Raw genomic sequence first — 20,546 nt, 5'->3', positions numbered from 1 at the left:
AAAGCCAGTCAGATGGTACTGTTATCTCCCAGCAGGCATCCATCCTGTACGTATAAACATTGAAAGAGCCCAAAATTTTATTAATATCAAAAAAATTGTGCAAGATAGTGAAACTTAGTAGAGGTGAGAAGCATTCTGACTCTCTTCTGGAAAATTTAAACAAAGCCTGTGTTGTGTAGGAAGTGTACAGTTGCTTCATGCTTGGCAGATAACCAAGACTGTGGTACATCCGTTTTTATTTCAGATGTCACTTAACCTTCTTCAATCAACCATCTCACCCACACACAACTCATTTTTGGGGATTAATTTCACCAGCATGGAAATACCCCGGAACTTGAGACTTGCCAGGAGTGTTGCAATGGTACCATGGTCTGTTACCTGAGAGCTTGTTTCAGTCACGATCACTATGTTCACCTGAAATGGACGGAGTTTCTACTTATAAAACTCTTGTGGTGAGAAGGACAGCCCTGAGCATGTATGTGCAGTCAGCAATCACGCATATTTTCCAGGGTTTTAAGATGATTTAATGAATGTGGAACACATGGGAGTTCATGCACCTGCTGACTAAAGAAGATTACTCTAAAGTATACTGAAGCTTTTAAGAGTCAGCATGTGATGACACCACTGCTACCTCTCGAAAATACTGCTCTGCTGGTCTCCTGCTTGTGGCTTTTATTCTCCTGTGGTGCTGCTAATCCAACTGTTTTCCCCAAAGAAATAAATATTACTCTGATGAGTCCTCATAAAATGCCTGGCAAGCATATAAATCTCCAACTGATGGCTTGTATGCTATAAATTACTCAAGCTGCCCCTACAGTTGACCCCAGTGAAATGGGTTGGCTCCTCCTGACAACACCGACCTTTCATCCATATTCATAACAATCTTCCACCAGTCTCAGCTGAAGAAAGAGCATTACTGAAGTTCAACACACTAATGTTTTAACTTCACAGGGCAGAAAATATGTGAATCTCCAAGTGATTCAATAAATTATTCCCTGCAGGGCAGCAAATTACGGACCTTCTCTTCCTGTAAGGGCTTTGCTGCTACACTGGATATTATTGCAGACATATTCTTCAATTGAAAGGGAAGTATATATATATATATTTTTTTTTTTTTACACATACCTATTAAATATTTCATCAAAGCTTTTCATCTTGCAGGCAAAAATGATAATACAAGAAACCAAGAAGATAGTTTAAAGCAGAACTGACATTTTCATTAAACCAGAGTGGTATGATCTAGTGTCAGTCAGCAGAGCATACACTTGTCTACAGAGACAATAAGTAAAGATTGCTCTAGAGAAGCAACTGTACTGTAACATAAAATCTTCTTCTTTATAAGGCCAGCAAAGAAAGTTTATCAGTCTTGGATTTCCAGTAAAATGCATGAACTTGATCAAAACATACAGGAATGGATTCTTTTCCACAAGTTCTCATTCACCCATTGCTGAATCTCTAAGTCTTGTCTTAATAAGTCTCTTAAGCAAGGAGCAACTTTATGCAGTTCATAGATCAGTGAGGTCCTGTTGAATGACAATCTTGGTTTCCTTTAACGTAAACTGATGTTTACTTTTGAACTAAGAATTTCACCTTCTTCATGAATATCAATTAGATGGTCCCAGTGAACTAAACACCAAGAGGATTTTCCTAGAAATGCACAAAACTGATCCAATGGGAGAAATTCTATAAAGCATCTTCTGACTAAGCAGATCCTTGGGATAGGGTAACAGGATCACCTGCATGGAACAGAGCCTGCAGTGAATGTACTTCTGAAATAAACCTTGGGCTGGGTGTGAAAACATGCAAGTACTTGAGCTGAGTACTAGGGGAAAGGAAGAAAAATAAGAAGAGGTTGTTACTGGAGCAAAACTGCTTAAGGAAATCCTCCATTTCTGGTACTTAACCAAATATTCCTGCCTTAGCATCATAATAACAACCACAGAGGAAGAGCAGAAAGAATTTGTTCATGGTTGGGAGGGTAAAGTACAGCCCTCCAGCCATGTGTGTTGTGCTGGGTTCTCTGGGCCATGTGAAATCATTTTTCTGTTTAAGTAGGCTTGCAGCCTGTTCCGTAAGAAATACGCACACACATGAAAATTAATTGAACGAATAAGAGGGGAAAAAAAACCCTGAAATAGAGACGATCTCAAGCTGCCTGTTGTTCCCATTCTCCCACACAGGAGGCCTCAAAACCCTGCTGCTTCTCTTATGAAACCAATCAACTTTCCCCGAGAAGCTATTTCTTTAAATGCGATATCGAAATGGCTCCGACTTGCCATAAGGTGATTCCCATTTAAGATGCCACACCATACAACTATGTATCATCTGACCTAATCTCATCAGACAGCACGACATCATCATTGCCGAGCTTTTACTAATTAAACCCCCCAAAAACGAGATCACTTAAGCGTATGTTTTAATTCCTTCAGCAAAGTTTTATGCCGCACAGATCCTAGATGAGACGTTCTGACAATGTTCACGCTACACCAGCTCCACTCTTTTATTGCACTGATATTTCTTCCTGCCTTCCCCCTTCCAAGTTATGAGGGTCATAAATAAAGAAATAGTTTTACAAATTCCTCTCCATAATAAAAATACAATTTTTTTTGCGGGATAGCTGGGGAAAAGAAGAGGATACTGGAGAAGGCCACACTGCACATTCTGAAAAGAAGTGATAATGTATATAGGGTTCTATTTCAGTAAATTCCATAGTAGTGAAATTAAGTTTCATGTTGGTGCACAGGACTATGTTGTGGGTAAAAAAAGTATAGGAAAAATTCTCCAGCTGGTATAAAACAAGGATGCCAAACTGAAGGCCTTTTGAGCAATGCCACCACGCTCCAGCTAATGATCTGTCCCTATAGCTGGTTAATAAATGGGTTAAAAACAGTAGGATTGTAAAAAGCCATCTTGGAGAACCATCCAAACTGACAGAGGCCTGTCCCAGTCCAACTGTATCTGCAAACATCTATGCCAGGGAATAACCACGCACATGAATAGTCTTATTGTTTTCCAGTTGACTGGGCAGGGTTGGGGCCTGTTCCTGGCTGTACAGGAGACGGGAATGTTGGCAACCAGCACAGCCGAGGTACTGGGCAGAGCAAAAGATTGGTGCTTAGGCAGAGTGGAGGGGCAGATTGCTTTTGCTGGTTGGAACTCAGTTCAGCAAGGCTGCTACACCAGGCTGGCTAAAATTAAGATAAACATCCATTTAAAAGTAATTTAAATTATTTTTAGTCATTTAAAAATCATCAAACAGCAAGAAAAAAACAACCAAAAAAAAAGGGGGGGGGGGAGGTTTTCAAAATGGCACTTTAAGATGCATATTCAGAATGGGGATTATTTGCATTTTATGATGGTCCAGCTCATGCTGATACCCAGAACCAGTGATGAAAAGCTTTGGTCACAGGTTTCATAGGAAAGAGCTCAATCCTGCCCTTTCTATTGGCAGCCAACAGTACCATTAGCTGTACGAAGGACACAGGTCCAGACCTGCAGCATTCTCTTGCAGAAGTCCACAAATCTTTCCTGCTCATACTAAAAACCAAGGCAGAAATCCTGATCTGAAGTGAGAATGCTGCAGGCACACACCTGGAGTGCACATCTCCCTGCAGCAGGGCCCAAAGAACTGGCCTGGGTCCAATTTTGGCTTTTTGGGAATGAAAGTTATCACTGAGGAGCAGAATCCATCCAAGTGAAGAAGTGACTGAGAAGCCCTGCATGACCTACTTGTGAACCTCTCCTGATGCATCTCAAGGTAAGTTAGAAGGGAGAAAATAAAATAATCTCGTGGAACGGTGCCTGACAAATGCTTCTACATGTCTTTGATGCAAATCAGTCAGGAATTCATGAGCTGCACACGTGCCTGTGAATGTATGTGAATGCAGCTGCACATACTGGATTTCATCCAGCCTGCAGTGGGTTAAGCAGGCCAAGTTGCCTTAGCAGTCCTGCACACCTTTACTTATAAGCTACCCATCATGATAATATCTAAGCAATAACCAGAATTATTTCTTTCCCTTGGCTCATGCACAGGGAAAATTGTCCTTCATGGGGGAAGCATATCTGGATCAGGCCATGATCAATCTGGAACAGAAGCCTACTCTGCAGCAAGATGCAGTTCTCGTTTGGGAACTGTGTCAAAAATCTCCTTCACATCAGAGCCTGCCAGAAAGAGCTTGATTTAGTTCAGCTCCTCTGGGGATGGTGGGATCTTTGTTTTGAAGCAGGGATCTAAAATGGTTCTGCTCCAAGTCATGATAGCTGTGGGTTCAGGGTGTCAGGCAGAAGGTGTTTCAGTAGAGCAGATGACCTGATTCAACAGCTCTGGACACAAATTGCCCTGTGGTCTGTCATTTTTCTTCCTGGACATTTTACCTCATTTTCAATCTCCTTGTTTACTGGGAATACGAGTGCTCTGGGACAGGGACTGGTCATTACTCCTCATCTGCACAATGTACAGGACAGTGAACCTCCTGCCATCTGGGTCTTGCAGGTTAATACAAAACACCGTATGTCCCTTGTAGTTGAAGGTGACAGTGCTGTAGATGAATGTGGAGAGATTTGCATGAAAAATGACTTCTGCTCCAAACTCAGCATGAGCTGCATGGTGCTGCTGCTGCACCCAATTTCTTGAGGTCTTTCCCAGCCCCTTCCTCCTTCCAACAGGAAGAGGTGGTTTTAAGACACTTTTATAGTACTGTATTTTCAAAGACAGTCGTGTGTTTGGTCAGCCTGGGGGTTTGAGCAGCCCAGGGGTTGCATTGGCTGCCAAAAGAGCTTGTTCCAATAGGGGGAAAAAAATGTGAAATCAAAGTACAGCAGTGCAACAGCTTCTCTTCCCCATGGACACTGTTCTGCCTGGGATTTAAAGCTGACCGGAATATGCTGCATGCAGTCCCTTTTTTTGGAGGGGTGTGGGCTGAGGAGAAAGGAGAAGAAAATAGCCCACTTATTAACTTCTTTGTTCTTGTCATATCACTGGAGTAAAATAAAGAGGCTGTAATGCATCATTCAGCCAGGCCCAGGGTATTGGCCTAAACTGCATCTTCAATCAGGTCAAAAGACACGTGGTGGGAACAGGGACTGTTTTTCTTCTCTGTAACTGCTGAAGTACTGACTGACTGCTCAAATAAATACACACGGATAAATGAATGGTAAAACTGGGCTTAAAGAGCGACTAAAGCAAACACTAACCCTTTTATAGTAACTTATAACAAAGATTTGCCTAGATGGCAGGCTTGTATAAAGAAGTAAATTATCCTACTTCCTTATGGTAGTATAAAGATGCTCTACAGACTGGTTCATAGAGAAGCCTCTCCAGTAAACAGATGTAGTTCAGGAAGAAGTGAATAATATTTAAAAAACTTAAGCTATAGGTCAGTTAAATCAATAATAAAACATCACCCAATGACAGGACAAGCTGGCAAATATGGTGGAAGTCCATTTTTATTTATAAAGGATTTCTATTACTTCATGGCACCACTCAATGGAAAAGCCTTCAAAGTGCCCTGCAAGTGGCAGCTGCTCACTCCATCCTCCTGCCAGGAGTCCAAGGGACATGGCATGCTGCAGGGGTGTGGTGCTCTACTCCAAGGAGAGACCTAGAGCACTCCAATACAACACAGATGCTGCAGCCTCAGCCAGCTTCAAAGACTTTGAAGATAATCATACCTTGAAATCACCCTGGGGCAGGACGTATTTGCCAAGAAAGAAGTCAAATGTCATTTAAAGAAAGCAATAATACTTTAAATTAATTAATTACAAAGTCATACTGCTCTTCAGAAAGAGGAGGAAAAGGAGGAAATGCTGTTTTCCTTCCAGCCTCGCAGTCCTGCTGCACCTTGTTTTGCCCTCCCTGGCTCCTCAGCCTTGCAGCAAAGCTGAAAACCAGGAGTAAGCCCACGGAGTGATGTGGCTGTAGGACTGCCACCAGTGAGTGGTGTTCTGTACCTATGTTTTCGGTGCCATCAGACGTTATTAAGGTTACATCCTGAGCCAAAATTCTGAAGGACACCACTGAAGACACCAAGGGACGCTCTTGCAGGTGACTGAGAAATGATACTCAAACCCATATGCTCAGTGTAAAAATGCAAAGCTGCCTTTCCAGCTGGAATATGAGCCTGGGGAAACATCACTACGAACTTGATGTCCTCTTGAAGTCTTTCCTTAGCAGTCTGTGTCAGCTGGAGCCAGAGAGCCAGTGCAAAGCTGCTGCTGTTTGCAGCTCCACTGACATCTGCAGGAGTTGAGGCCTCTCTTGAAAAACCTTTGTATCAGCAAATAGTTGGAACTGTTGCCATAATGCTCAGTGTTCCTCAAAATGGGAAAAAGAGTGGTCATCACTCCCTGGACTTACTGCTCTTTGGAATTTTCTAGTTACCTACAGCTGAAAAGAACCCATAAAATGGCATGTCCTTTCACAGCATCCATTTCAGGCTCTCATTCCATGGTCAGATGCTCAAGATTAACTCTGTCCTGCCAACTGCATTTAGGTACTGCCCCACAAGAGGACACGAGGAGTGTACGTGGAGATGGATGCCAACCTGCTCCCTGGTGGAGAGTGAGAGAGACTGGTGCTGGGCCTTGCTTGGGTGGGAGAAGAGGCTGTGTTGGGACTTGGGTGGGAGAATAGGCTGTATTGGGACTCACATGGGCAGGAGAAGAGGCTGTGTTAGGATTTACTTGGGAGGGAGAAGAGGCTGCCATTGGAGCTGGCTCCAGTGCATAGTGGAGACAGCATTTCCAGTCCCATGACATCAAGCTTGCATGTTGGGCCTTCCCAAGTCAGGGACAGCTGCATCCCAGCCAGAGAGATGTCAGAGGCTCCGCTGGCATTCACTAAGCCCTCTGAGAGCCTGAAATGAGGGATGCTGAACCAGGGCACAGCACTGGCACGGGCTGCCCAGAGAAGCTGTGGATGCTCCATCCCTGGAGGCGCTCAAGGCCCGGCTGGATGGGTCTTTGAGCAGCCTGCTCCAGTGGTTGGCATCCCTGCGGTGGGCTGGAACCAGCTGATCCTCAAGGTCCCCTCCAACCCAAACCATCCCACGGTTCTCTATCACCGCGCCGACGACACACGGCCCAGAACCCCCTCTGGCACCTGCCGCTCAGGCGCCCCCGGCAGCACCGCCGAGCCCCTCAGCGGGTCCGTCCGGGGGGTGACGGCGGCGGCACCGCGGCCGGGCCCGGCAGGGCTGGAGCCGCCTCCTGACGTCGGGAACCTGCGGCGCGGGGGCGGAGCGGGGCGGGCGCCGGGAGCGGCCCGCGGGGCAGGCACAGCCGGCTGGCGGGGCGCGGCGCCGCTGCCACCGCGCCAGGGCCGCACCAGGTAGGGCGGGCGGCGGGCGGGCGGGGGCCGGGGGGGCTGCGGGGCCGCCGCACAAAGGGGCTCGGCCGGCGGCTCCCGCCTCGCCCTCTCCCCCGGGGGCGCTTTGTCGGGGGGCCGCGGTGTGTGTGTCGCGGCCGCTCGCGGGTTGTCGTGACACGGGCGCGGCGACCGGCCGGGCTCCCGGAGCGGCGGAGGGAGCGCGGCGGGGGCGGCGTGTCCGTCACCCCCCACCCCGGGCAGGTCTCTCGTCCGTCCCCACCTGCGCTGCCCGGCGCTGGGGAGGCGGCCGTGGGGCCGGGAGCGCCGCGCGGCGCGGGGAAAATGGAGATCTCCTTCCCCCCGTGCGCCTTCAGGAATGCAACTTGGATCCACCGGGAGGTGGGTGAGGGGAGGGCGAGAGCCCGGCGTGTGCCGCTGGATCTCCCTCCTTTCAGCCGGGGAGGGGAAAAATGGGATGTTGTGGGGAGAGGCCGCAGGAACAGGCTGCCCGCAGCCGGGCTGTGGCAGCGACAACAAACAGGTGTGGCCGGGAGAGTGCCCGGGAAGTGCCGCACGCAGGTCGCGGCCGCCGCTCCCCCGCCCGGTGGGAGTCGCAGCCTGTGCTTCCAGTCCTGGGGTGGCAGAGCGGTCTGGTGCTTGGACCAGCTCATGCAGCGGGGGAGGAAGGAAGGAAGGATGGATTTGCGGGCTCCCAACTTACATCAGTGTGGAAGTGGGATGAGCAATAGGGAGGCTGGTCTCCTCCCTCCCAGCGCTGGTGTAACCACTCCTGGGAGTGCGCTGTGAAAGGTTAGAGGAGCCAGGTTATGTCACCTCACTGATGTGCTGGTCCAGACCTTTGATGGTGGGGGAAGCTCATGCTGTGAACCATGCACAGTGGTAGCGATGAGGAAATGTTCTGGAAGAGAGATCTTTGTTGGTTAGTTCCCCCCCTCCCCCCATATTTCATCATTTCATGGATTGGATTCAGGTGGATGTTTCATTTTTTTAAACAATCCTTTCTTCAGACCCTTAGTCTTATTTTGCTGTGGGAATATTTCCAGGGCTGCAGCACAGCTACACATGGCACATGGGCAGCAGGTCCTGGCACACACTTCACAGCTGCTTGTTGCCACCAGAAATTTAAGACATGAACACTAAGTGGAAGAGGCAGCACTGGGTCCCATGGCAGAGGGAAATGTGGGAACTGTGGCTATGCGCTGGTGTGTTTGTGCACTTCACTGATAGCTCACTGTGTGGTTTTTTTTCCTGTGTTTAGGATGTATAAAGGTTAAGTGCCAAGCGCCAAAATGAGCGTGACTTCGTGGTTCTTGGTGAGCAGCACTGGCATTCGCCATCGGCTCCCTCGGGAGATGATATTTGTTGGCAGAGATGACTGTGAACTGATGCTCCAGGTAACATGGCTCTTTTTTTTGTTGCTGTTGTTTCTCCTGAAGATGCACTAGATATGAATGTAATGCTGGGGATCTCTGGAGTTCCATGCTTTCTTCAAGTGACATATTTTAAAAGGAACTTCCCTTTTTTTATCCTGAGTCTGTGTTTCCCATGAAGACTTCATATGTTTGTGACAGTGCAAGTGGGGTTTCTTTCAAATTGCCATGTCATCAGACGGATAAGATCTGTGGTGGTGGGAGATTAATCAAATAGATTAACTGTCTTCATGCTATAGAAGCGGTAAACAAAGACATACCATTCTGTCCTGATCCGTGATTATGATGCTGGGTTTTTTTAGCCTTTAATACATGTGCTGTTTACATGTGATTTGAATGCAGGCAGGGTTTTTTGTTTACCTGTTTTTCCCTTTAAATTTGATTAAATTGTTAGCACTTGTATCTCTCACTGAGCTGTTTTTATCATGGTAGGAAATACTGATGTTTAGCAGAGAAACTCTAGCTGTTTCGGTGGGGTGAGTGGCATGGTGGCCTCTTCCCAAAGTAATTTGTTACTTGGGCAAACTTGCAGCTTCTGTCAGTGCTTTCCATACCAGCATGTGTCTCTGCTGGACCTAATCCAGTGTTGTCTGAAGTGTTGACTGTGGTCTGATGTTTGACAGCATCATGTAGTGGATGCCACTCCAAACAAATGGAGCTGGAATCTTGTAAAGAGCTTTTGACGCGAGCAGTTTAGGTCAGGAATTTATAGAAGCTCAGAATTAAATTAGTGCTTCTGCTAGACCCATGCCAAAGTACTTAAATGCCCCAAAAATGTTTGATTGCACCAGCCTGTCTCTTTTTGCCCCTTTATGAAGGTGGCACGTGTGTCTGTTAGTGGCAAACTTAGGAAGCTGCCGGCACAACAGGGACTCCCTTGTAATTTCCACTGCTAACCTCATCACAGATATGTCCTAAATGCTGTGCTGATGATCTACTGAGCAGGCTGTATTTGTTATTACTGCAGGGATTTTGTATGATATGTTAACAGGAGGTCTGTTTAGGGAGGTAGAAGTTCTTGTACAAGGTGTACTTGGAAGGCAAGGTGCTGTCTAGCTGTAATAAAATGTTAGTGCCTGCAAAAGGAGAGCTTGCAGTGTTTATACTGTTCTGCTGTCTGGCAGTGAATGGCATGGCTGTGCTGCAGTGGTAGAGTCTGAAGCTCCTGCTCCACGGCAGATCATTTGTTTGGGTTCTCCCATGAATCAGACTATCTTTTATTTCATGTTTCTACATGTCTGACTGGTGAGGCATGTGAAGGTGAGACATTAAGAATGTCCTGATATTTTCTGTAAGTCCGTATTTGGCTGCTCAGAAACCTGAATGCTGTGTTCTCTTGTGACTTGAAGGGAGAAAACACATAGTGGCCTTGGTTTCCAGAAATGGCCTGAGTTTTAGGCTGCCCATCTTAGTATCTTTTGAAGGTATTGAGTGCTGGTTTTTTTACTGTCAGATTTCAGTACTCTGACAGTCACGTGTCTCAAGCTGTGTATTCTAAAATACAAGTACCCAAATATCAGTTATGCTTAAAATGCTTTGCTTGTTTCTCTGGTTGTTTATGGGGTTAGGTGGATGTTGTGGATTGTGAGCCACTCCATACCAACCAGAGTATTTGATGCTTCTTTGCAAGTCTGAGCTGGCTTGTCATTGTTGCTTGTGGACTAGCAGCCTTGTGACACTCAACATTTGCCATGTGCTTTTCTACAAGGTGAATGAATTGAGATTCCTGGAGGAGCCAGCAGTATCTGTGAAACAGTTGTATTTGGGGGCTCATAGGTGCTGCTGGGTGGTATTAAAGGAAGTTTCCTTTATTTCACCAGGGTGAAGGTTCTGGATTGTTTGTGTTCACAGGGTGAGCTACATGTGACACTTTATAAATGTACTAGTTTACTATCTCCAGGGATAAAGCTTTTTCTAGGATCACATGTCAGGTCTTGTTTTGAACAGCACAGAAGAGTACTTTCCTAGTCATTTGCTTATAAAGATGTTTTCCAGAGCTACCTGGGGCTCCAAATGAGATGATTGTAGTAAGACTCAGTGCAGAACAGAGATTGTGAATAGAGACTTGATATCTGAGCAGAATTGTGTGTGAGCAGATGGAGGATGAGATCTAAAAATAGACTTCTCCCCTACTGTGACTGTCCATGTCACAAAATCGTTGTGCAGACTGGCACAATCATTTGTCTTGGGGGAAGCTTAAGAGGCAGGGCAGTTATCAGAGCAGATGGACATAGCTCTTGTGACAGTTGTTTGCACCTTGTAGTATTTCTGTGGTACTGACCCTGAAACTGTATATTTGCTGCACAGTTATTTTGCATATGTATTTCAAGATACTGGTGTTTGATCCTTTAAAGTGCACAGCTGGGCACAGACTGGCAGTGATTGATGACCTGGTTGGTGTTTTTTCATCTCTGAGAGTGTTTACTGCTTAGTGATTTCATTGTGATATGGTTTTTGGTTCCCTGTGATATGGGATATCCCATTGTGATATGGTTTTTTGAGACCCTGTGTGTAGCACGGTGTGCAAACACACGACACAGAGATGATCCTTGTCCTGGAGACCTGCAGTCTTGCCTCTCTCATTTTACTGTTTTAGGAGTGTCTTCTCTTTTGATATTTTCTTGGAACATGTTGTCTCAAGGTATCGGATCCCTAAACAGCAAAAAATGATGGCTTTGTCACCAAACAATCAAGCTTTAGTTTTGCCTGTTTCACTTATTTCATACAGGTGTTGGATTTACTTTCCAATTTATAAAGAGGTGAAGAAACCGAGAGTCTTTAAGCTTAAAATTAAGTAGGTCTGATAGCAGGGACACATAATCTACCTTGGTATCTTCTGTACCTACAAAGAGGATTAGAAATATTTTAAATGTTTTTGCAGCTCTCTAAAGCTTCTTTTACAAGTAAGTGCGAGATTTACAATGGGTTTGAATTTTAATGCATGGGTGAAAATGCTGTGTAGTGTAGCTGTAGCTTGGCATGCATTGTTGTTACCAGAGCCAAGGGCTCAATTTTGCCCTTTTTCTGAAGAACAGTGCTTGATTTCAGCGGTCTCACTGGTTCCTTAAGGTAACACACTGCAGGAGTATGGAAATCTGGACCTCTAACTTGCACTAGTCTGGTTTTTTAATGTGAAGGGTGGTGGTGATAGGAAGTAATGCTCTGAAAAGGTTTGATTGGTTTTTTTTTAAATTTTTTTTTTTTTTTTTTTTAAACAAGAATTAAAAGAGCTTTTGGACCATCTTGGAGAAAGTAATTCTTCCCTCCCCAACATCCTTCTTGGGAAACGTAGTTGCCGTTTTTTACCAGCTTTGATCACTTGCTTAATGTGATGGGTATTTACTCAGGGGACAAACGTTCTGCAAACTCAAAATTTTCACTTAACCATTAAAACATTAAAACATTACCTTCTGCTCCTAAGCAAAACATTTTTTTGCCTTTTTTTTTTTTTCCCTAAATGTAAATATTTAGCAGAATGGAAAGCAGGGTCATGATTTCCCTGTTTTTGTTTGAGGGTGGTGTTTACTGGAAAAATTGGGAAAGAAAAATGTTCAACCAATGCTCCCTTGAGCATTTTAGTCCCTTTAAAGTGATGGTCTGGGCGTGCAGTTGTCCTACAGTGGGTGAGTTCGTACACAAATGTGAATTACAGCAGGAGTAGGTGATGCTTTCTGTTTTATGCCTTTGTCCTGTGTGCCTTTTGAGACAGCTTGACATTTCCTATCAGGAGACACTGTTTGCAATTGCTTATAATTCTGCTAAACTTTGTAACTGTTTGGGATGAGAGTTTATTTTCCAGGGGTCTGTTTTAGGTGGTGTGTTCTGGATGTGATCATCTCCCATCTTCGGTCTTTGCTGTGAGCAGCTCTGAGAAAAATGCTGTTTTCTTCATGTCAGTTATTTAACCTGTTCTTTGAAGTTCTGGCATTGTAGAGCTGGGGCATTGAAGCTTTTCAAGAGTGAATGCTTAGGTTGGAGGTGATTGGTTTTCTACCTACCATCCCCCCCAGTCAATAATCTAAATGTGTTTGACCAAGTTCCAAACCTTTGAAGCAAAGCTGGAGTTTGCATGTGGTCAGCAGGGACTTGTTTGATACTGTTGTCTTTGGTGATTTCATCTTGGAGTGAGGTTGGCAAAGGGATGGATTGGAGGACTGTTGCAAATTGGGCAAAGAGGAACTGGGTACAGGGATTCACAAGGCTGGGGTGTAGATGTAAGAGCATCTGCACTAGATTAGATCAAGGTGCATCTAGCCCAGTATCCTGACTCAGACAGTGGTCAAAGCAGCTGTCGAGGAAAGTGTGAGGACAAGCCAAGAGTGTAATACTTCCAGAGGGCTTGTTCAACCTCTTGGACTGTGTTTCAGGAAGCCAGAGGCCAGATCTTTGCATCTAGTGGTTGGATTCCTATAAAACTTCACCAAGAGATTAAGATTTGACCGAGTGAGGAAGTACAACAAGGATTTTGTTTGTGCAGAGTGAGAGGAGGAACAGCAGGACTTGGAGAAGTGGAGGGTGGTGCACATAGGGCAGAAGGTGTTCAGTGTGGGCAAAGCGGGAATTACAGGATGTGACTGCCTAGCAGCATCGCCCTTAGGCCTGAGATGGGTCAAAACTTGGTATTATTCTGGTGTCAGCAGATATCTGTGAAAGCTACTAGCCAAGCATCTGTCACTGGCCCATATGGGACATCACATACTGCTTATGTTATCAATTAGTTCAAGTGGTAGGGGCTTGTGAGCTGAACATACAAGTTTGTTCTTCCGGTGAATCCGATAAAAGGTAACAATCCTACGTTTTCCTCTTTTTAGCTTGCTTTGTTAAAAAGCTAGGGAATTACAAGCATTCTAGGCACAGGAGGAATATTCCTATGGCTGCTAAGTCAAGTGTTTATAACTGCAGAGCAGTTACAACATTACTAATGCGAAGGCTGCCTGTGTAATCCTGCTTCTGCCCCTGTGTACATAGGCATGAAGATGCAATCTGTTATTGTGTCGTTACCGGGCATTTTTTCCCTCAGGATCTGTTCCGTGTTTGGTGTGCAGGGCGCACGGCACGCTCCGCAAATAACACGGTGCGAAGATGAGCCCTGCCTGTGTGTGTGACATCTGGTCAAATTAGGGTTTTGTTGACCTGATGTATCCTGCCTTCCCTTCTCCGTACTTGATAATAGTACCACGTTTCTCCTGTGTAGTTTAGTGAGTGCATACATAAACAAGTGCAAATAGGTGTGGTGTAGTTTGTCTACAGCGTTATGCTGGGGAGAAGCAGATGGTGTGAACTTGGTAGATTATCTTTTTCCTGCTACTTCTTAGGTGAATTCACTACAGTGCAGAAGTTGTACCCCTCCGTCGCTCACAGGTTTCCTGCATTGGGAGTTCCTAGAAAAAGCCATGGGGAATCTCTGCTGGTTTTTGTGTCCCAACCTCCTTCCCCATGGAAGTGCAGGGCTGTAGTGGGAAGCTGTAGTTGGGACAGGGAAATGCCCCACTCATGCTGTTTTGCTGCATTTATCCAGAGGGTGTAAACAAGCACCTAAGTTAGTCCCTGTGTGTTGGGAATTGCCAAGAGTAATTTGTTAGGTGTTACAAATGAAGTAGGTGTCTTACAGACAAAAGGGAATGGATCTAGCCTTGGGAAGGTACTTCTTTTTGACAGGTAGTGTTTCTGGATGCTGGGGCAGCAGCTGTGAGAGGAAGGATGCACATCCTGTATTTCTAGGCCTAGAGTTGTTTTTTTGCCCCTTCCTTCTCCCATTGTGTTCTGTTAATGTGCAGCTGACAGGAGGATTAGGATGTCTGATGAAGTGTGGGAGTAAGAGGCCGGAGGCATGGCAGGACAGGCAAACCTGGGAGGGGAGTTCATTGCTGGAGGCAGGGTAAGGAGAGAGGTGATGGTGGCACTGAAGGCAGGTGGTTATTAGGGGTGAGAGGGCTCCGCGGGGCTGGCAAGGTGCTGGAAGCCTGGCTTGTGTAGGGAGGCTTTGTAGCACTCCGGAGTGGGCGGAGAAAGAGAACCCCTTCCCTGTATGAGATCCTGATCCAGGCCTATAAAAATTCAGGCTTCTGTCCTGCCTAAAATGATGCTTTTCCATGCCTCCTGGGTGGCCACGTAAAACAGTGGGAAAGCCAGTGTGTCTGTGGGCAGCATGTTCCCTACCTGGGGTCAGGATCTGACTCTGGGTCCCTTGAACCAGTGCTTCACTTTGGGAATGGGGGAACCAGCAAGCAAAAACCCATTTTACCCCAAAATAAGGGGTTAAGTTTTTATGGGAACCATGCCAGTCTCTAAATCCCTCTGCCAAACTGTGGGGACTACAGTTTCATTTTCCTGGGGGATTTCTCTCTTTTGTTCAGTGCCTCATTTTTTGCATGAGTACTCAGGCCCTGGTCCTGCCACCGATCCACAAAGCCCAGGATCCTGGCTGCAGCAAAGCTGAAGGTAGGAGCATCTGCAGCTTGGGAGCTGTAAAGCAAGTCCAGCCCTGGGATGAGGTGGCTACACTTGCTGAAGAGACATTTGTCTGCCTAGGCAGAGTCATTAGAAGCTGGCAGCTCCTGCCCCTGGGAGCGATCAGGCTGCCTCTTGCGGGGGTGGCACATTTGCAACCAGCCTGGGGCAGGACAGGGCATTCAGTGATATTCTGGAAAAGTACTGAAGCAGCCAATACACACAGCGCTGTGAAATGCATTGTGGTGGAAGAGAGATCCATGTGTTCACACCTGTCATTAAATGTTATCCAGCTTTTTGCTTTTGAGAAGCATAATTCACATTTTGGGTCAGAATGCAAGAGTTTTTTGGTGGTTTTTTTTTTTTTTTTTTTGGCTTTGTCTATCTCTGTTCTAAAGTGGGACACCAACAGAGGTTTGTATTCCCTTACTGGGACACTTGTGCAGAGCACAGTACTGGCAGAAATGTAACCTGTTCACTATGGAAAGTATTTGAGCAACTGTTTATTGCATGCTGCCACCAGAACGCTGCAGCTATTTAGTGCCAGACGTGCACAACAGACTGCAGTGAGGAACAGGGAAACTGCTCTCGTTTGTTTATTTTATCTCCAATACCACGGTGCCTCAAGGCACTGACAGGGCTGAAGTCCAAATCTCAACCCTGAGCAGGAGGCTTTTGCCCATGGTAATTCTCCTGAGAAAAAAAGAAGCATCTGTATCTGTGTAGACAGCTGAGCTGCGTCTGCTCCCCGGCCCTGTGGGGAAACGCAGGCTGTCTGGCTGTATTTCTCCTCCTGCCTTCCTAAGCAGGTCTTGTTTCCTTGTGGGCTTTGCTTGGCGTCTCCACAGCTCGTGCTTTCATCCCAAGTGCCCTGTTCTATGTATCAGACCCTTCACCGAAAACATAAAGCTGTGGGGTGTCTGCAGCACACGTAGCCAGCGTGATTTGTGCCTCCATGGAGACTCCTGCGCCCTTCTGAAGCCGCTTCTGCTGCTCCCATGCCAAGCAGGGGCTTTTGTTGATTTGATGTGTGCAGTTTTGAGAACCACAAGCGAGCTGCCTGTTTGCGTGACTGATTGGAGACTGGTGATCCAAGATTTTGGTACCAGTATGGGACTGGCAGACCCACAGGTGCCATTCCTGTCTAAGTTTTGGCCCATCTACTAAATATGATCTCGAGAGAAAGAAGAGCTGTAAAGTACCTCTGTCCTCAGTTACATGCTGCATGTGCATTTTGTCTACTAGGTATTTAAAACATGATGCACTGTAGATGGTATGACAGAGAAGCAGCACAGCCTTATATTAGGAAGTGATTTGAATGTCTGGAAATGCCAGCCCTGGATGAGCCTAGTGTAGTAACAGATCAGTGTCCAATGTTTTACCTGCAGACAAGTGTAATTGTTCTTAATCAGAAAAGCACACGTGTTTTCCTGAGAGTTGTTTTCGTTTGATAACAGGTCCAGTGTTGGGACACGGTGAGAACCCTGTGTGCTTCCTTCATTCCCAGCCTCTCAGAGTGTGCCCTTCTTTCTTGCCTGCAGATCACTGCTGTTTAGGAGGACACTTCCCTTGCTTGCCTTCTCTTCCCCTTCTCAATCTCTCCAGCTCTGGTTTTGTGGTTTGTATCCAAGCAAAATCTCAGTGATCCTTGCCCACAGCTCAGGAGTGCTTCTGGCCTCATCACAAGCGCTTTTCTGGTGAAAGAGCCTAACTGCAAGGACGTACTGGTTCTTTGCTGCTTTTGACATCTGGATATAGGCAATTCAGGGTTTTTCAACACTTTAATGGTAATTCTGTTGTGTGTTGGGTTTTTGTTTTTTTTCCTTGGACCCCTGTGTCCTCTCCTGACAGATGGATCAGTCTTGCCTTTTGTTGTGGAGGTAGTGGTTGATCATTAAGCAAGGCTCAATATTTGGTGCAAGTGTGCATTTAGGCTAGAGAGTCCTCTTATGTTTGTGATTCAGTCAACTTAATTGCAGTTTTTCAATTTATAGATGCCTAAAATCTTTCCAGTGGAGTTGCAGACAGCTGGGAGCTCTGCACCCATGGGCAGCAACTCTGTAACTTGTTGACTCAGGTTTCCTAAATCACTTTCTGTGATTCAGTGGGTCACACATTAGAAACCACTGGCCTGCTGGGCTGAAGTGACTTCTGCAGGACTGTTCTAGGGCTCTCAGCTGCTCTCAGTCTGGAAACTGTTTAGTCTCTTCCTGGGAAGCGGGATTGAGGCAGTTTGCTCCTCTCACTGAGAGCAAAGGCACCATCAGCCACCGGGTTGCTGCTGTCACTGCACAGGAGAGCAGTTTATGTTAAGTGTGACTGATGTTGAAATAAACCACACCTCGGTTCTCAAGTAAGAGTGACCTTTGGCAAGTCTGCATCAAAATAAATAAGGTGTGAATTTAGTTATTTTAAGTTGAGTTTCCTTGGAGACAAGCCCTTAGGAACTCCTGCTGCCAGTTCCTGTGATGTTTGCTGGTTTAACATAAACAAAACTAAGAAAATTCCTCTCTTCTCCACAAAAGCATGAAATTTCATAGAAGTGCAATCTGGGTAACAGTTTGCTGCGTTCCTGATGTGCTCTTTAAAGAGATGCTGAGAGGTTGTATGAACACTGTGGGTCAGATTTTGCATATTGTTTTTTTCTCCTTTTCCTACGGGCTTTCTTGAACACAGCTGAAACATCCTTGGAAAACAGGAGGTTTGGTCATAAATTGGTTTCTTTGGTGACCTCTTCCTACATTTATGTAGGGGAGTATCATGTTGCTGGAATACATGTCTACTCCCCTGAGATGACCCCCATCTGATTTGGGACCCCTGAGTGGCTGTAGTCAGCTGTTGTAAAACACAGCAGACCAAAGGCTGTGCTGACCTACATCAGGGTCAGATGCAGGGCAAACAGAATTTTTGAGAGACAGCTGGTTCCCAGAAATAAACCCTTTTTAAAATGACCTGTGGATTCATTTAAAATCAGACACCAAATGAAATCTACCCCAGTTTTTTTTCTGGGTTAACTTTTTGGGGTGGAAGCATTTCTGTAATTGGAGGGGGACTAGAGGGTTTGTTCTGCCATTAAAGTCTGTTAATCTTTAAACGAGTCTATGACATACTGTAAAAACCTAAAGCAAACACTGCTGCACCAGTTAATCAGTGTTCCCTCACATCTCATTGGGAACAGTGGTGTCCACAATTTTGGGTAGCAGAGGAACCAGGGATGAGCACATCTGTGCAGGCCCTGTGCTCAGTTGTCTCTGAGTCCAGCAGGATGAAGCATAGCACTTAAATGCCCATGGATGGGGAGAGGGGATGGTCTTCCCCCTCTGCTTTGTAGGAGAGCTGTGGTGAGCCCTGTAGGAGCCCCAGCCCAGGTGCAGTGCCCACACAGCCAGATTGTTGTGGGGACAGACCCTGGGCTGGTCCCTCCCAGACCCCAAAGGGTGGGATGGACCACATGGCAGGTCAGGAACAACCCCGGCTTGTGTAGCATCAGCTGCTGTGATATCTGAGGCTGTGACAGGAGACATTCCTGTCCTCCTGCCATGTGCTGAGGTGCAGGGCCTGGGCAACATCCCTCAGCTCTCCTTACCTGGCCCATCCTTACCTTACACTGCACACCCTGCCATAGCCACTCGGGCGATTGCCAGATGGACTGAGGGGCTGCATCTGATGTGAGTAGTAACAGAGAAACAGCAGCTTCACACTTCAAATGCTCAAGACCTGCCTGGCCTTGAGGTCAGAGGTCTGACACCAAGCGTGGGGATGGCATGGGATTGAGGGATTCGCGTGTGCCCCTCCTGGGAGGACATTGCTGTGCGTTGATTCCCGTGTTTAGTGCTCAGCAAGGCAGGAAACATAGGTGGGATGTTCCCAACCACCTTGTCTCTGCCTGTCTCACCAGTTCTTATTGGTGTCTTTGGGAGGGTGATTGATGTCTGAGCAGCACCAGCTGGACAGCAAAGCATGAAGTGCTGCCGTGTAAGTTCAGCAGTGTGTGGATAACTGTGTTAGAGAGGGAGCTGGAGGCATGGAGTCTACCTGGCCCTCTCCTCACTGCCTCTGCTTGGAGTGGCATGTCACGAATGGTGTGAGGGACATTGCAAGGTGGAAGGGAAATCTTCTGGCCAGGTATGTGCTTGCTTCATTTTGGTACATCAGGGTTATCCTGGAGGACACGTCTCCTTGGGCTGATGTGTGTTCTGCAGGGGAAGGAGGTGCCACTTGTCAGCTGTTACAGTATTACCAATGTGCTTGACATTGTCAGGGCCAGAAGAAATTCCTGCAAATAGCAGAAGTTTGTCTGAAGAAAGCCTCTGTGTTTTCACCAGGAATGCCTTGAAACAATCTTTGCCTCTGCATGCTTGCAAGGAAACAGATAATGGCCTGCTGAGAGTGGTGCTGTGGAAACCAGCATGTTTATACTTGGGAAGAGGGAAGGACTTTTCACCAGGAACTTGTTTGTTGATGCCCAGGAAGATGAGGATTAGCTGACTTGGGGCCTGGCTTGTCTCCCTGCTCTGGTGGCATGCCCTCCCCTCCTCTGGGCTGGGATGTCAGGGAGGTCTCAGTGCTGTGTGTGTGCTGATGGAGCGACTGGTTCCAGTGTCTGGCTGAGGTCAACTGCAGCAAGAATTCAAGTTACGAGAGGCAGTAGGTCTAAATAAAGACAGTCTGGTGTCTTTATAGCTGTAACACACCATATTTCAAAATCATTCGTAGATCTCGTTCTTACACTTCTTCCTCAGAAGTCTGACACCATTCTTGCTGAAGTGTCATACTCTGTTTTGAAGATAAGGTGCATGTGATACTTGTGCATTGTGGCAAAGCCAGTGACACCAGATCACTGTCAAGTTCAGTGTTCTCAAACATAGCTTAAAATTTGAATTTTCCTGGCATTGCTTTCTTTCTCATTCCAGGTCTACTAACCTCTCTCCAACTTGGAACACATCCTAGAATTTAAATCAACTCCAGGACATAATCCTGGGAACAGTATACATTGTTGAGAATGAGTTTGGTTTGTAATCTAAAAAATGTGTTTTTTTCTCTTAGAAAAATAGGCAGAAATGATCCCAAATAGGAGCATCTCTAGTGATGAGGCCACTGGCTTCAGCAGTTGAAAAATGTAGCTCTTCTAGTTTGCACTGGCTGAGATCCTGCCCCCCAGGCTTTCAGTTTGACTGGTTTTGTTCAGTGTGTATTGATATAATTTATTGAAATTATGGCATAGTCTTAACAGCCTTCAGTGTTTTCTTTTTATTATTTTTTTCCCCCTCTCCATGCAAATGGTGTATTGTCTTCAGTGAATTGTTTAAACAGCCGTGGAAGCATTTACTGCTTAT

The 20,546-nt window shown here is 46.2% G+C and overlaps 1 protein-coding gene across 5 annotated transcripts in view; it reads left to right on the top strand.

Moving 5' to 3' along the window:
• Positions 1-7,252: 7,252 nt before the first annotated feature.
• The window catches only part of CEP170B (centrosomal protein 170B), a 58,120-nt gene continuing 44,826 nt past the window's right edge, over positions 7,253-20,546 (top strand). For 4 of the 5 annotated variants that reach the window (XM_050336860.1, XM_050336859.1, XM_050336858.1 and 1 more), the window contains exons 1-2: positions 7,253-7,330; positions 8,589-8,724. In XM_050336860.1, coding sequence (XP_050192817.1) covers positions 8,620-8,724 — 105 coding nt within the window. In that variant the 5' untranslated portion in view covers positions 7,253-7,330; positions 8,589-8,619. Of the gene's footprint in view, positions 7,331-7,614; positions 7,709-8,588; positions 8,725-20,546 lie in introns of those variants that run through there. The other variant, XM_050336857.1, reaches the window with a different exon arrangement.

The sequence above is a fragment of the Myiozetetes cayanensis genome, unplaced genomic scaffold, assembly GCF_022539395.1.
Source record: "Myiozetetes cayanensis isolate MyiCay16 unplaced genomic scaffold, myiCay2020 scf6-25, whole genome shotgun sequence".
Classification (NCBI taxonomy): Eukaryota; Metazoa; Chordata; class Aves; order Passeriformes; family Tyrannidae; genus Myiozetetes; species Myiozetetes cayanensis.
Note: the sequence above shows the minus strand (reverse complement) of the source record. Positions and strands in the feature narration are given on the sequence as shown.